At 41.5% G+C, this 18022-nt stretch overlaps 1 protein-coding gene across 1 annotated transcript in view; it reads right to left on the bottom strand.

Moving 5' to 3' along the window:
- Window positions 1–18022, bottom strand: part of LOC107750775 (neuroligin-2-like) — a 166232-nt gene that overhangs the window by 6849 nt on the left and 141361 nt on the right. Inside the window, exons 5-6 of the mRNA XM_016566301.1 lie at window positions 2163–2348; window positions 481–746 (exon numbers count right to left, since the gene is read on the bottom strand). Coding sequence (XP_016421787.1) covers window positions 481–746; window positions 2163–2348 — 452 coding nt within the window. The remainder of the gene's footprint in view (window positions 1–480; window positions 747–2162; window positions 2349–18022) is intronic.

The raw sequence follows: 18022 nt of genomic DNA, 5'->3' as shown, positions 1-18022 counted from the left end.
AGACCTTTTCCTGAGATCTGAAAATCCTGAAATTCCACCCATAAACACCCAATTATTTTGGTCTTTGTTACATTTATCATTTTTAATAAATGATAAATAAGAAGTGACAATTTTAAAGATTATGAATATCATTCATTAATAAAAAAAAAAGTATAAATTATTTAAGAATTTACTGACTTTGACCCACTTATATGAGATTGTTGTATAACATGATAGCCTATGATGGCACATCAAAAGTATATGGTGTCACTCATTTTCATGAAACATTTAGTCTGCAGTTACAAAAGTAGATCTGATGAAGCTTTATTCATAAGCCTGTGCTTGAAGCTTCACTAAGATTTGGTTCAAAGGGTAGTTTGGGTGGTTTACTGGAAATAGTTTAAACCTAATATTTGGCTTGGAAAGATAGACTATGCTGAATTTTGAATTAACATAGGTCTTAGAAACCTTCCTCACAAATGAAAGTAATCTCAAGATCACCTGCTGCATCAGGATCTCGGGGTCATCTGGCACAACGTCTCCGTCCATCACAGGTCCAAATGCAATGTGATAGCGGGCCGGCTGAATGTCCTGATCCACCAACTCTCTGAAATTTTTCCTGCGGAGACAATCCACCAGGTCTGTGGTCTCCCCATATGTGCATCCCACTTTACGGGCCAGAATCTTAGTGTACTTCAAGGGCTGGTAGCTAATGGACCAGCTGGAGATGGCTGAACCACTCTGAGCAATGGCTCTCTGAAACAGGCCTGGGATGAGAGGGAACAATAACAAGCTGTTAACTACACAGACGAAAACCTGCATACATCATATACCTGGTTTATACATATAAGGGTCGTTGACGCATAACATCCATGGATTTTTTAAAAAACATTTCTTGTCAACTAACCTTTTAACAGTGATATAATGGTATACTGTAGTACGGTTATTTAAATGTTATGTTGTATATTCAGTATATCCAGGGCTTGTTAATTGGATGTAATTTTTTGATGTCAATCCCAGTAGCTCTTAACAACAGTGTCAGCTGGAATTGCATCAATGAAAAACTGAGAACAGAAGAAAATGAGGATTGGGTTTGGCCCAAACAACATTTTTCAGTGATTATTGAGATAACATCGTACTAATTCCATCTTGCATTGAAATAATAACAGTAAATCTATTATTCTCTTGTAGCCTTTTCACTTACAAACAAAGCCTTTTTCTTACTCTCAAGAGAAGAGTAGAAACATATTACCAAAGGGCTCGTCTTTTCCTTGTTCTGCCCTCCTTCCTTTCTTTCTGTCTTTTTAATTATTGGAGAGCATGTTACCTTTCCCAGAGAAATCAATATGGAGCTACTGTAGCTTTGTCTCTGCTAACACGCCTGTGCTTTTCTCTTTACCTAGCTTGTCCAAACAGGCACACAAACAGACATTTAGTTAAGAGGTGCTCAAAAAATCACTTTGCTATTTTTTTTTCTTTGCTCCACTTCCGTGAACTCTATCCACTTCCTTAACTTTAAAGGGATAGTCCACCCAAAAATGAACATTCATCATTTACTCACCCTGAAGTCATTCCAAATCTGTATAAATTTCGTTGTAAACACAAGAACATATTTAGCAGAATGATAACCAAACAGTTTTGACCCCCTTTGAATTCACTTTATTTTTTGTCTATAAAATTACAATGGAAGTCAGTGAAACTGAAAGTGCTCCGTTACTAACATTCTTCAGATTATTTTCTTTTGTGTTCCATACATGACATGATGAGGGCGAGGAAACAATTACAGAATTTTCATTTTTAGGTGGACTATCCCTTTAACACTTACCTACATACCTTTATTTGTTTATCTCTTCCTGTTTCAGTTGGCTTGGGCTCCTTACAGGGAAATAACATGATTGGTTTCTCCAGGGTAAAAACTGTCATGACTTACCTGGTGTGATTGACAGTTGAGGGCTGTAGGACTGATGTTAGGTGAGGATGACAGTGATGATGAAGATGGTGCGGGTAAAGGTGGACGTTTTTGACGAGCAATGCAACAGAACACAGTTGGACAGGACGGTGAGACATTTTGTGAGGTAACACACACATGCACACAGCATTAATAATGAGATGGAAACCTGTGCAGGGATAGTATTAGTCTGTTAAAGCATTAACACATGGACAAACACATGCATTTGTCTTACCCTCAGAGTGGTGGGACAGGATGAGTAGGTTGACACAAGACGCTCCAGCCCCAGAGCCAAAGATAGTGATTCGTTCAGGATCGCCACCAAAGTGTCCAATATTCTCATTCAGCCAACGCAAGGCCTGGATTTGATCCAACAGGCCATAGTTCCCTTTAGCAGACTGATCTCCTGTGCTAAGAAAACCTAAATAGTAAAGTAGAGGAGAAATAGAAGAAAGGGGGAAAGAAAAAATACAGACAAATTTGTTAATGGAGAGCAGTAATATAATTTTTAGATAAAACTATTACAAATTGCTTTTGGCCATTGAAATACAGCTGATATAAAATAAAATAGAAATATTATGAAATATAAATATTATCAAAAACTTGAAAATGAGAAATTTAAGTACTAAAATTACTAAAACTAAAACAAATAAATGATATAAATAATAAATGAGATTAAAAAACTACAAAAAATGACAAAAGCACATTAAAAATTACTAAAACTTAAACAAAAATGTAAAAATTTTTAATAAATACTATATAGCATATAAAAATACTAAAATAATTGATAGAGAGTAGGGATGTGCATCTTCATAACAGGCCGATGCGATACGCATCTCAATGTATAGCCAACGATACAATACATTAAAGATACATATGAAGCAGCTACCAATGCGATGCAATACGATTCACCCATATTACGATGCAGTGCGATCCGATTTCGATTCGATTCAACACAATGCGATTCAATGCAATACGATGCAATGGAAAAAATATGATGCTATGCAATTCAATATGGTACAAATAGCTTGCTTTTATTTCTTTGGTTCGGACAGACAGCAAATCAGTAGTGCTGTGATATGTCATATTTATGAAGCAGCAATGGTGATGAGAGAACACGCTAGAGAAACAGTTTAGAGAGGAGAAATCAATCTACATATAAAATATTGGTCACAAATAATTTTTAGTATAGTGCATCTACTAATAATTATATATAAATAGTTTTTACCAATGCAAATATGTAAGAAACGATGCATCGCGATACAAATGGCAACTTGTATCTTATGCACACTCGGTGAATCTTACCATCACTAATAGAGAGTGCAATAATGCCATCAGTTTGGCATTGTTTAGCAGCAAATCATCTATAAAACTGAAAAAGAAGAAGAAGGTAGGAAAAATAGTGGACTGAAAAAAAAAATAAACAAAATACATTTGTTTTGGTAGTTGACCACTGATCTTATTTAGTCAAATGTCTGATAACAGCAGGGTAAGAATGAAAGTGAGAACTTTAGATAGCAGAGAGAGAGAGAGAGAGAGAGAGAGAGAGAGAGGGATGGCTGAGACAGGGTGAGTGAGTGGATGCTCTAATTTGGAAAAACTGTTTAATCTGCCTCCAAGTCACCAGGAACTTTACTGATCAAAGTCTGACACACACACACACACACACACACACACAGACAGAGAGACAGACGCATATCTCGCACATGTAGAAATATTCCAATGGAAATAAAATGCCTGTATCAAACTGCCTAATACACGTCAGAGTCCAAAACTAACGGCCTTTCTGCATTTGTGCCTAGTCAGTTAATGACTTAACAGACAACACTTCTGGAAAAGGTGCCTTCTGATGAAACCTACTTCTTGGGCAGTCATTATTCAAATCATTCTAATATACTGGTTTGTTGATCAAAAAACATTTCTTATTGTCATCAATGTTGAAAAAGTTGTGTGTAATATTTATGGGGAAACCATGATACATTTTTTTCTCTTTTTTTTTGTCTTGGATTCAGGATTCTTGGATGAATAAAAAGTTCAAAAGAACAAATTTTTGTTTGCAACAATGTAAAAGTCTTTACTGTTATTTCTCGAGCCACTGAATGTGTCCATGCTAAAATATAATTTCTTTCAAAAATAAAGAAAGCCTCTTAACAAACCCCAAACTTTGTAGTGTTTAAACTAATTTACAGATTTCAACCACCCTGTCAGAAGCTATTCTCAGTCTTATTATAGGCTAGGAAAAACGAAAAAGGGTGATGGCATCTTAGTAGACAGAACGTTATGCAAACATTGAACTCTGATGTGCCTTGATGCCTTCCTACATCCATACACTGCTTGTGAAAGTGCATCTTTCAGCTTTCAGACGGCTGTATTCTCACTTCTCAAAAATACATGAGCACATACACTAAACTCTTCTTACTCTTCTCACCTATGACCTTTCTGCTGGATTTCTGTGAATATCATGACACTACCTGAATTCAGTACTGTGTGACGTACTTCACACGTGTGTGACGTGTGTGAAGTACTGTGTGACAGTCTGAGGTTGCTATGAGAGATAAGAGAGGTCAGATTATGGTTGTGGAAGGACAGTTAACAATGTAGATGTATCTATCATGGAGTTCAGAGCTTGACAGTATGACAGCTGTGACTTGACATGATCCTCATTTGCTATGAATAAAATAACCATGAACAAACACAGAGTCCTCCATCATCCACAAACACATTGCAACCATTAAATACATTCTGCCACAAGCAGAATGAATTTCTCTGCAAATCATTCATAATATGCTAAATGTTTATGTATGATGTACACAGAATTTCATTCTGCTCGTGTTTCATTAAAAAGGTCCTTGGGATGGACGCCTTAGAAACAATTTTGTCTAATTCATTTTGATTCTTATCGAAAGCATAGGAGGCAAATTCACGAAAAGTTGTGCCAGTTTAGCATGCGCATGATCAAATGATGAAGCCGTCATACCATTGCTTGATTTGCATAATTTCTTTAGTGAATTGGGTGCTAAAACAATTCAAAACAGCACAATGAAATAAACGGTGCTAACAGTGGCGCACGATTCATTCTTAGTGAATTGCTCCTAAAGTGAACCATTATTATGACAATTTTTAATCAATTCCAACCCCTCAATACACTATTAGCATGCAGTCCACATCCACACGCAGAATGCAGAGAGAGATATTTGGATTATTCCTCAAAGAGCATCAAAATAGACAAAAACGTCACATCAAAGAGCGTCAGCTACGGAAATGAGATTATCTGCGGCTGTTTAGATTTATTACGTCACCTTTAGTAGATCTCTCACAGCAGTCAATGATTTGCCAGTATAATGCAACCTCTTGCTCAAACACGGCCATTGGCCTCAAAATCTCCTTGTAAACCTTAAAATAACAAAGTTAAATTGTTTTTTGGCCTAAGCTTTGTGAGCAGCCATTAAAACCACCACGGTCATTACTGTGATTTCACCCCCTAACATCTTCTGCTTTAGATTTATCTTCATTATCATTATTTTCTAGGCTCTGTCAGCCACATTATCCTGGTGAAGAGTGTGTGTATGTACGGCTCTGTAAAATTGTCTTTAAAAGAATCCTCAGCAGAAATTTGGACTGGAAAATAAGATCCCACTTTCTGATTAGCTTCTGTGGCTGTGTGTGTGTGTCTGTGTGTATGTGTGCACAATGCCTGTTGAACTGCATGGAAGACCTTAGGTGACATTTTCTATAATGGCTTTAAAGAGATCATTTGCATTTGCAATACAGCACAACCGATTATTTGATATCATCATTATGTTAAATTATACCTATTCTGACATTTTTGATTCATTTTCTAAATTCCTAGATTTGAACAGAAAAAAACTATGTCTGTATAAAGTCTGCAAGTATTTCAACCAATGAATAGGAAACCAACAGACTGAACTGATGGGTCATTATCATCATGTTATCATCAGTTATATACAGTGTTGGGGGTAATATATTACAAGTAACGCAAGTTACGTAATCAGATTACTTTTTTCAAGTAACTAGTAAAGTAACGCATTATTTTTTATTTTAAAATCAAACAAGCAAGCCCTGTCCAGATTTAAAAAGTAATGCAAAGTAACGTAACGCATTACTTTCCATAAAAAGTAACGTAATTAGTTACTTTTTTATGGAGTAACGCAATATTGTAATGCATTACTTTTAAAAGTAACTTTCCCCAACACTGGTTATATATGTCTTAACAAAGTGGATAAAACAGTAAACACACCATTTCTTTTTTTTTTTGCGATTTTTTATGAAGTTTTAAAACACACCATTTCTAAAGATGGAAATCACATTAGTTAATTTTTTCACAATATCACAACTAAGGGAACATGGGGCGAATTCTAAATCATTATACCACTTTGAGCAGATGTTGCTGTGTTTGCCATATCCCCTGGTGCTACAATATTAAACTTCTGACATGTAAAAATAGGCAATATATTAAGAAATATTCCAGGTGTTTCTTAATTTTTCCCTTTTCCGTGATTGTTTCAAACAAAACATGTTTTCTTGGGCATTTTCATTTAGTTAATCATTTTATCACTTAATATCACTTTCCATCCTGTTAGTGTCTTGTAATTTCTCTTTATATAAGCCAGTTGCTTAAAGACATCATCCTCAGGAAGGGACAATATAATTTCAGGTGGTAAAACAACAGCATAAACATGATGTTTTGAGGCATTAGCTGGTTTATTTCATGCTTAAGCAGTTAATTTGTTTTTTTGTTTACAACTACAGATATCAGTAATGACAACATAATTACAAAAGATGTTAAAAATATCAAGTCAACACCATCATGTAAGCTAATTCTCAGTCACTCACCAAACAATGGCTAAAATTAGAACTTTTTTTATCCTGTCAGATTCATTTTGTCCTGCAGTTGTCTTGTAATGGTGTAAAACGGTATAATAAATAAAGAGGCTGAGCTTAACCAGGGCACATTTCTGAAAGTTTGGTATAGCCTTTCATTTAAATTCCTCCTTGAATAACAACACAGGCATATTCAAGTTACAGAGTTTTAAAGGCACTGCATAACAGGATTGACCCAGATACTCTTGTTTTGCCTCCCATACCATGCTGCCCACCTGTGTGGCATCATTTGACTGACTCCACATGTTGCTATAAATGGCAATGTAAAAACAATGCACCTAAAAATATATAGGCCTATATATAGCAAATTTATAAGAGTAAGCTCACGCAGCATTGAATAACTTGAACATCAGGAGTAATGCACTGCTGCTTTTTGAATACATGAATGCTTAGTAACGACATATTCTGCGCTAGTGGGTGTTTATATGTATGTGTGTGTGGTTGCTCAGTTCTCTGGTGTGATTCCCACTGTGCTTGCAGGGACAAGACTGAAAAAGCCACACACACACACACACACACACACATACACACACACACACACACACACAGTACAGTACATGCAACAACAGATGGAAGGGATAAACACATGGGACTGCTATAAAAACTGTTTACTGAATGTAAGCACAGAGATGTGTGCATGGATCTGTATAACTGCTCTGTTAGAACGAGATATGGACCAAAATAATGTTAGGGTACGATCTTCTATTGCTTTCTATTTCTCTGTCTGATTCTTTTTAGTTCTCTCTCTCTCCCTCCCTCCCTCTTCCATTTACTCTCATTTGCTGTGCCCTCACACACTCTACTGGCCCTCCTGCCCAGGGTAATGGGGAGTGAAATAGGGGTGACAGTGGGCATTTGTAGTCCGGCACTGCATGATGGAACACAGAACACACAAACGCTCGTACACACACCTCCACAGGTGCTCTAAATGCCAGTGGGGCCACCACAGTACATGTGCAGTATCATAGCTTTAGAAAAAAGTGAAGGCATAATGCATTTGAACACTCACTACAGATAAAACAACACTTATTTAAACACAATCTACCAGGCTTGCACAGTTCAAGAACAGATGTGCTCACTGTTTAAGTAATGTGTGCCAGGGTTGTGCGTCATTCAGAACTGAATTGAGCATGCCATTGAAATTTCAATTCATTTCCTGAATTTGAATTGAGGTATCATACAGGATGCAGAACTGCAATTTAAATTCTGCAATTTAAAATAATGAGAAGACGTAGAATTACAATGAATTGCGAAGAAATTTGTATAACTGTTAATTTTAACTATAACAGCAACTTTGTAAAGTCAAACCTTAAAGATTGTTGCAAAGTAAAAAAAAAAAGTTTTAAAACTCTTTGAGTTGAGGTTTTATAGACAGAAAAACACTAGAGAGAGAGAGATAGATAGATAGATAGATAGGCAGGTCTGACTGCTCTGATCCTTTGCTAAGAATCACTTGAAAACAAAAAAGGCTGGAAATGGCAACTTTTGTAAATCAGTAAATTAAATAATACATTTTATTTTGAGATGAGAGGACTGTGGGTGGAGGAGGATGGTTAATGATTAATAATTAACATACTGTCTCATTTGTGTTTAACAGACAGCGCTTGAACCATAATACCATCTCTTAACATCCTGACTCTGTCTTTCTCTATCTCTTCTGAACTTTTGTGCATTACTGTCACATTTTGTTCCGCAATGTGTGAGACTGACCCCGCGTGACCGCTTCCCTGAGAGTGCCCGGGCAGCATCATGCTTCAGTGGCTGCATGACTTCCTCTGATCCCACGCTGCGTTTCCTCCCACAGCTCTGAACATTCCCTCCTCTTTCTCTTTACTTTCATGGCACTCAGGCCAACAGTGGCTCAAACACTCAAACAAATCTTTTTCCACTCATACCCTCTCATTCTCTTCCCTGCCTTCTTGCCTTGCAGCATAATTAAAAAATGCAAATGATATGATAAACTACAATTCATCTTGATGCTGCAGATTGCAGCCGTTTGTGCCGAATGTGGCGACTATTTGAATAAATCTGTCTGATAACAAGCTGTGTGTGCTGATAAGCATGAAATGAAGGGGGCCAAGAATATGAGGCTACATCTGTTCGGTGTAAAAAGGTGGAGGATCTGGACATGGAGACGCTGGCTGGAAAGTCAAAGGGTCAGAATTGTGTTGACATATTCAGGTGAACCTGTCAAAAAAGTCTGGGTCATATTCAATCCCCGAAATCACAGATGAATTGTAAAATTCAAGAATTATATTAATACGATTATATTACAATTATAAGACTATCTAACAATTCACATTTTTTTAATTACGTAAACTAAATTTTAGTTTAATTACAATTGTTTTGCGTAAACAATTCTAATTACCATAATGGGTTTAAAATTAAAACAATTTTTTTATTTTCACATTTTAATAATGTTAATATGTGAACAGTAATTTTTTGCATTGTTATAATGAGAATTTGGGGTGGAAATATGCTTAATTGCTATGAAAATATAGCAAAAAAAAAACCAAATAATATATTTCACAAACAAAATATAATTTCCTATATCTCTACATGGTGAAGAGCTTGAAAGTAGTCCGCACACTCAAACATCAAAGAGTCACAAGTGAGATGAAAGTAATATAAGCAATTTACTGAGTAAAAACAAGGCAATCTGGCTGCTTCTCTATATCTCTACATGCCATTGATCCATCCATCCACAATGTCCTATAAAGCCATAGAACTACTCTTTGTCTGTACATTTTTTTTTCGTTTGCCCTAAAAAAAGCTACCAGTCAAAATTTCCAGAGTTTCTATGAAGGGAGTGAAAGCAATGGACTCATGCATTCATAGCTCACACTATAAATAAATGAATACAATAAATTATACATTAATGTCATGTTTTTCTTCATTATTGGGAATATTTCAGCACCGAAAGAAAGAGAAAGATATGTACTCACACACAATGCCTGGACTACTGTTGAGCCTTTCAGAATTCACAAAACTTTCATAATATTTTGCAACTGGCTGACATTTATAAATGATCATCTATAAAAACAAATGGTTCATAAATACAGCAGTTTCATATTTTTAAGTTAATACTTTACACTGTCTAACCAGATGAGAAAGAGAGATAGAGAAAGAAAGAAAGAGGAAAAAAGCTACTTAGCAAGAAGAATGATGATGTGGAAGATGCTAAAGAGTCTGGTTCACACGGTTGCCTATTTTGATAAAGAACCATCTGATTAGACAGAAAGGGAGCATCTGATTGACATGTAAATCTGCGTTTATCTAAAATAAATGATACCACAAAAATAGGCTGATGAATTTAAATTGCAGCATGACAGTCTTCAGGAACGGCTGTACACAAAAAGCTGTAAAAAATTGTGGAAAATGCATACAGATGCAGATCAGATTTTCTTCCACCCCAAAAGTAATATATACAGACTATTTTACACATACTGTAGAAAATATTGCACAGACATAAGAAAACATAGCTGTTTCAGGATAACTAAGTGCCTCAAAGGAAACTCTGAATATCTTTTAAAAATGTAATGCAAAACTGTGGCGCTTGATCCTCAAATGCTTTTGTAGTTTCATCCCAGTGTACCTTGTAAACATGACTACTTCAGTTCCCCTTCAGGAACTTGAGCTGCGTCGAACGGTTTGGTAATGACCCCGCAAAGACCAAGTTCTGAAGCATGTGTGAAATCAGTCCAATAGCGAAGCGAGACGTCACGAGCGGGGTGACGTGAGCAACCAGGAAGCATAAAGGCGCATCTGGCAAGCCCACATGTTAGCTTCTTGCTATTCAGCGAGCGAGTCTGAGGTGTGTGTGTGTGTGTATGCAACAGCACTCAGTCAGTCAGGAGAATCTGTGTATAGAAAGCGAGTAATATCATGCCTAAGTGTAAATCAAAATCTGTGGCGAGCGGACGGTATTTCAAGTCGTGTGTTCCTCCCTGCCCATGATATGTCTCGGGTGGGGATACACACGATTTGTGCGTCGTCTGTTTTGGAGCAGAGCATGCACGGGTAGCTCTCGAGGGGGCTGCCTGCCGTGACTGTGAGCTTCTCCCACTCCGTGTGCTCCGCTCCATCCTGGCCGTCTTCGATGAAAGCGGCCAGGTTCGCAATCCTGCTAGGTTATCGTGGGGATCGCAAGTGGCTTTAGCGGAGGGATCCTAGAGGGGCTCGTCCTTCACGTGCACGTGCGTTCAAATGGAGCGGCATTTACTACAGAGAGCCGTAGTTCACTGACAAGCTACACAAAATCGCGTTCATAATCGGCAATGAATCGCCTGCGATTTTGAACGCGATTTTGCGTAGCTTGTCAGTGAATTACAGCTCTGTGTAGTAAATGCCGCTCCATCTGAACGCACATGCTGGAGATTAACTACTAATCACAGAAGCGGCTTTACTGACAAGATGTGCATGAAAATCGCATTAGATTTTTTGCACAGCCCCACCACCAGGCCAGTAAAACTGACATCCAGCCTGGTTGGGAAAGCTTATACGGCGGCAGGTCAAGCCGGTCCGTGTCTGTACACTATGGCGGTGTTGCAGGCGTACCAGGCCGACCTGCTAAAAGATCTGGACGATAGGGAGGAAGAGGAATCCGACATAGTCGCCGAACTGCATCGGGCCACAGACCTGTCGCTTCGAGCCACCAAGGAAACGGCCAGAGCCATCAGCACTGGTGGCTACGGAGCGACACCTGTGGTTGAATCTGTCTGAACTACAAGACAAGGACAGATTCTTCCTCCTGGATGCCCCGCTATTGCCTTCTGGCCTCTTCGGCGGCACAGTCGATACTGTCGTCGAAAGGTTTCAGGAGGTGAAGAAGCAAGCGGTGGCATTCCAGGGTTTCCTCCCTCGCCCCCCCCAGGTCTTTGGGACTGCTGAGCGGGAGCAGTCCCAGCCGTCTAGCTCCTCATACCGCCAGACCCAGAAGCAGAGCGTCGCGACCCGTGCCCCCCCGCAGAAAGACCAGGGGGCGGGGCGGCGGGCGCTCTTGGTCGGGGTCCTCTAAACAGAAAGTGGATCTGCGGACCGTTATTATGTCCAAGAGGACCTCGGCCAAGCGGTTCTGACAATTCCATCGTCAGGACCCTGAGGGCAGCCCACCCTGGGGAGGAGAGGTACACACCTCAGTATACGGTGCCCGATCCTCCTCAGTGCCCTCAGGGAGCTTCACTGATACCCCTACCACCCCCAGTGCTTCAGGGCTCAGTGGGCTCCCGTGAGCAAATTTCTCAGTTGCCGCCCGGCGACGGTACGGCACAGGAAAGCTCGCCCCCTCAGATGAGGACGCTAGAGCAGTCAGGTCGGTCGTTCCCAGCCGGTCAACCGCTTCAGGGCACCGAAGTGGCTCCTCTAGTGACACCAGAGGCCAGTCTCGAGAGCCTGGTTCCCTTAGTAGACTTTCTGACAGCATGGAAGCTTCTGCCAAATGTCTCACAATGGGTCCTGCACACTGTAGAGAGAGGTTACAGAATTCAGTTCGGTTTTCGTCCACCTTGCTTCAACGGGGTTATTCCTACATTAGTGGGACCCGAGCAGGCTCTGGTATTGGAACAAGAAGTAAAAACTCTCTTGAGGAAGGAGGCCATAGAACGTGTTCCTCCTCTCAAGAGAGAATCATGGTTCTACAGCCATTACTTCATCGTTCCGAAGAAGGATGGGGGTTGCGTCCGTTCATAGATCTGCGTCTATTGAACCACGCTATCAAACGGTTTCGGTTCAAGATGCTCACTATCAAACAGATCGTGTCTCAAATCAGGTCCGAAGACTGGTTTGTCACGATAGATCTCAAGGACACATACTTCCATGTATTCATCCTTTCTCAACACAGGAAGTTCCTAAGGTTTGCTTTCAGGGACGAAGCATACCAGTATCGGGTTCTTCCGTTCAGCCTGTCACTCTCACCCCGCACTTTCACAAAGTGTGTCGATGCTGCCTTGGCTCCGTTGCGACTCCAGGGCATCCGCATACTCAATTACATCAATGATTGGTTGATATTAGCTCAGTCAGAGCAGATGGTGGCTCGGCATCGAGATGTCATCCTCGCCCATATGAAAGAGCTGGGGTTACGGCTGAACGCCAAGAAAAGTGTGCTTTCTCCACTACAGAGAACCCTTTATCTGGGCGTGGTGTGGAATTCGACAATGATGCAGGCACAGTTGTCTCCTGCTCGTATCAAAGTGATTCTCACAGCCGTGAGGGGACTGAGAGAAGGCCAGTCACTGTCAAACGGTTTCAGAGACTGTTGGGTCTGATGGCAGCTGCGTCCAACGTGATACCTTTTGGCCTGCTGTACATGAGACCCTTGCAGTGGTGGCTCAGAACCTAGGGGTTTTCCCCGAGGGGGAACCCGCTTGGCACGATCAAGGTCACGCGGCGATGCTTACGTGCCTTAGACATGTGGAAGAAACCTTGGTTCCTGTCTCAAGGCCCGGTGTTGGGGGCTCCTTGTCGTCGTGTAATGCTAATGACTGACGCCTCCCTCACGGGTTTCGGAGCGGTCATGAGTGGCTCTGCCCGAGGTCTGTGGGAAGGCCATCATCTCATGTGGCACATCAACTGCCTGGAGATGCTGGCCATGTTTCGAGCTCTAAAACACTTCCTTCCAGACCTAAGGGAACATCATGTGCTTGTCCGCACAGACAACACATCGGTGGTCTCCTACATAAATCGGCAGGGGGGTCTGCGTTCGCACCCCCTTTACAGGCTGGCGCACCAGGTCCTCCTGTGGGCTCAGGGAAAGCTCCTCTCACTCAGAGCAGTTTACATCCCTGGGCATCTCAATCAGGGAGCAGACATCCTGTTGAGACAGGGGCTGAGGCCCGGGGAATGGAGGTTCCACCCCGAGGTGGTGGAGCTCCTTTGGAAGGAGTTCGGCCAGGTGGAAGTGGATCTATTCACGTCACAGGAAATGACACACTGTCCGCTCTGGTTCTCCCTCACACATCCAGCTCCGCTTGGGTTGGATGCCATGGTGCAGACGTGGCTGCGGCTTTGTCTGTACGCTTTCCCCCGATTGTTCTGCTCCCAGGAGTTATGGAGAGAGTACGCCGGGACGGGGTCCGTCTGCTGCTAGTAGCCCCGTTCTGGCAGCCCGAATATGGTTCTTGGACCTGGTGTCTCTTCTCGAGCGGAGAGTAACCGCCAGAACGGGGCTACTAGCAGCAGACAGGCCCCGTCCTGGCGTACTCCGATCAGGAGGGACCTCCTCTCTCAGGCAGGGGCACCGTCTTTCACCCCCGCCTGGAGTTATGGAAGTTGTGGGCGTGGCCCCTGAGGGGGCACAGCTCATAGCATCCGGTCTCTCAACTGAGGTTGTTGAGACCATACTCCAGTCCAGAGCTCCCGCCACGAGGAAACTGTACGCCTTGAAGTGGAAACTTCACTTCTTGGTGTGGACAGCATCTGCAGGACCCAGTCAACTGCCCAGTTGGTTCAGTTCTGGAGTTTCTGCAGGAGCGATTCTCCGCAGGGTTATCTCCATCCACTCTGAAGCTTTACCTGGCGGCCATAGCTGCTTACCACACCTTTCAGGGTGGTCAGTCATTGGGGAAACACCCGTTAGTTACATGTTTCCTCCATGGCACCCGGAGGCTCAGGCCAGTACAGCGCACCAAGATGCCCTCATGGGACCTGGCAGTGGTTCTGGAGGCTCTGTGCAAAGCTCCCTTCAAACCCATTGAAGATATCTCTGACAAGCTCCTCACACTTAAGATGATATTCTTACTCACTATATCCTCGCTGAAGAGGATAGGGGGCCTTCAAGCACTCTCTGTATCGTGCCTGGAGTTTGCCCCGGGCATGGCTAGGGCATTTCTTTACCAGAGAAAATGTCCCTAAAGTGCCCACTTCCTCGCAGGGCATATGTACTGCAAGCCTTTTGTCCTCCTCCCTTCCAGGAAGCAGGGCAGGAAAGACTCAATCTGCTCTGTCCAGTGCGAGCACTGGACGCTTCCGTTCACAGAGCTGCCCAGTGGCGTAAGGCAGATCAGTTATTCATTTGTTTTGGTCCACCTAAGAAAGGGGTTCCAGCGACCAAGCAATCCCAGAGTCAATGGGTGGTTGAGACCATCACACTGGCTTATGAGTCCTCTGGCCTCCAGTCACCCATAGGGCTCAGAGCACACTCGACTAGGGGTATGGCGGCCTCCAGGTTACGTATGTAACCATGGTTCCCCCGAAGGGAACGAGACGCTGCATCTCCCTGCCATAATCCCTGCGTCCCTGCAGGCGCTCGCTTCCGCAGAAGCTAACATGTGCGCTTGCCAGATGCACCTTTATGCTTCCTGGTTGCACGCGTCACCCCGCTCGTGACGTCTCGCTTCTCTATTGGACTGATTTCACACATGCTACAGAACGTGGTCTCGCCGGAGGCGTTCCCAAAGCGTTCGACGCAGCGTCTCGTTCCCTTCGGGGAACCATGGTTACATACGTAACCTAGAGACGTTTTTAGGTGTACTAATAAAAAAAACCCACACAACTCTGTGTGCACATATAGCTGCTTAAAAATAGCAATTCAAATTTGAACTGCTTTCCAATTCAGAAGTGCACTATGCATCAGATGGTCAGTGAATGGTCAGTGAATCCATCTGAGGCTGAGACTATTAAATGTCACTGAGTATAGACTTTACTCTACAGGTGAAGGAGACTGTCAAGAGAGCGAGAGAAGCGTAAGACTGAATTTGCATGCACTTTACCGCATAGGAAGTTTTCGATGGGGTTTTTCAAAACACATTTTCTGGAGTTTTTCCTTTAATGTGCATCCGTCTCTCTTTCCTCCTTCTCTCTCTGTTCTGCAGTGTGCAGGTTTTGTATAGTTTGGCTTCTGGGAGTGACTTGAGTTTTTGTGTTTACCCACTGTGTGTGTAGGGATCAGCGCAATGCACCAGTGCTACCTGAAAACACACAGTGATACACTTTCTGTCTCTATTTCTCACAGATAAACAGACACAATCAAATACAGACACACTCATCAGGCTCAGCCTCAATCTTTTCAGGATTTACACACAATAATGACAATTTTCTAGAATTTTCTGTGTGTCAATGTGAAAACGAGACCTGTAACTTCTTTCCATTTCACCTGAAAAACATAGGCTAAAAATGTTAATGCTTTCTCCTAGGCTGCCAAGTTGGTGTTAAGCTGGCTGGCAAGGTGGCCTCTCAGTCTGACTAGCTGAGAAGTGCCCAAAACCCCTCTTAAACAGGCTGATGTTTTTTTTCTTTTGCAGGGATGGTAACGGTCACAGCGAGTAACTGCCAAGTAATTGTATAAGTAACATAATGGTAACAATGATGCAATGGTAACAATGCTAGATATATTTCTGGAAAAAGAGGGATGAGTAAGAGATGGAAAATGCAGATGCTCACTGGGAGAATGAGCGAGAAGAACACACAGGGAGGAAGAGACAAAGAGGCAGCAGGAAAGAGATGTTCTCATATTTATTTGATGATGGAGCAGAAGCTTTTACTGGCAGGTGTAGAGCCCTCTCCTCTGTTAGAGAAACAGTCCCAGATAGACAAAGAGCTAAAACATTCATCCTCTTCATACAGCGCACACACACACACACACACACACACACACACACACACAGTATATACTGTATATATACAGTGCTGCTTGAAAGTTTGTGAACCCTTTAGAATTTTATTTTTTTCTGCATAAATATGACCCAAAACACAATTAGATTTTCACACAAATCCTGAAAGTAGACAAAGAGAATCCAATCAAACAAAGGAGACAAAAATATATACTGTGTCATTTATTTATTGAGAAAAACGATCCGGTGTTAAATATTTGTGAGTGGCAAAAGTATGTGAATCTTTGCTTTCAGTATCTGGAATGACCCCCTTTTGCAGCAATAACTGCAATAACGTTTCTTGTAACTGCTGAATAGCCCTACACAACGGCCTGTAGGAATTGTGGCCCATTCCTCAGTACAGAACCACTTCAACTCTGTGAAGTTGGTGGGTTTCCTCCTATGAACTGCTTGCTTTAGGTCCTTTCACAAAATTTAAATTGGATTAAGGTCCAGAATTTGACTCAGTCATTCAAAACATTAACTTTGTTCTTCTTTAACCATTCTTTGGTAGAACAACTTGTGTATTTGGGGTCATTGTCTTGCTGCATGACCCACTTTCTCTTGAGATTCAGTTCTTGGACAGATGTCCTGACATTTTCCTTCAGAATTTGCTGGTATAAGTCTAAATTCATTGTTCCATCAATGATGGCAAGCCATGCTGGACCAGATGCAGCAAAACAGGCCCAAACCATGATACTACCACCACCATGTTTCACAGATGGGATAAGGTTCTTATGCTGGAATGCAGTGTTTTCTTTCTCCAAACATAACGCTGCTCATTTAAACCAAAATGTTCTATTTTGGCCTCATCCATCCACAAAACCTTTCTCCAGTATTGCTCTGGCTTGTCCACATGATTTTTAGCAAACTGCAGATGGGCAGCAATGTTCTTTTTGGAGAGCAGTGGCTTTCTTCTTGCGACTCTGCCATGGACACCATGGTTGTTCAGTGTTCTCCTGATGGTGAACTCATGAACATTAACATTAGCCAATGTGAGAAAGGCCTTTAGTTACTTAGAAGTTAGCCTGCAGTCCTTTGAAACCTAGTGGATTTTACACGTCTTGCTCTTAGAGTGTTCTTTGTTGGTGGAATATTCCTGGGGAGGGTAACAGTGGTCTTGAATTTCATTTGTATATAATCTGTCTGACTGTGGATTGGTGGAGTCCAAACTCTTTAGAGATGGCTTTGAAACCTTTTCTAGCTTGATGAGCAACATCAACTCTTTTTCTGAGGTCCTCAGAGATCTCATTTGTTTGTGACATGATACACTTCCACAAACATGACCAAAATTTGATAGATCCCTGTTCTTTAAATAAAACAGGGCACACACTGACACCTGATAGTCATCTCACTGATTAAAAACACCTCTATACAGATGGACTCTTAATTTGAACTTGAACTTGACCTTCAAATTAACAGCTAATCCTAGAGATTCACATACTGTTGCTGCTCACAAATATGTAATATTGGATCATTTTCTTGAATAAATAAATGACAAAGTATATATTTATGTCTTCTTTGTTTGATTGGATTCTCTTTGTCTACTTTCAGGCTTTGTGTGAAAATCTAATTATGTTTTGGGTCATATTTATGCAGAAATATAGAC

The sequence above is a fragment of the Sinocyclocheilus rhinocerous genome, unplaced genomic scaffold (genome assembly GCF_001515625.1).
Source record: "Sinocyclocheilus rhinocerous isolate Xijiao unplaced genomic scaffold, SAMN03320098_v1.1 scaffold1564, whole genome shotgun sequence".
Taxonomy (NCBI): Eukaryota; Metazoa; Chordata; class Actinopteri; order Cypriniformes; family Cyprinidae; genus Sinocyclocheilus; species Sinocyclocheilus rhinocerous.
This window is presented reverse-complemented; position numbering and strand designations above follow the sequence as displayed.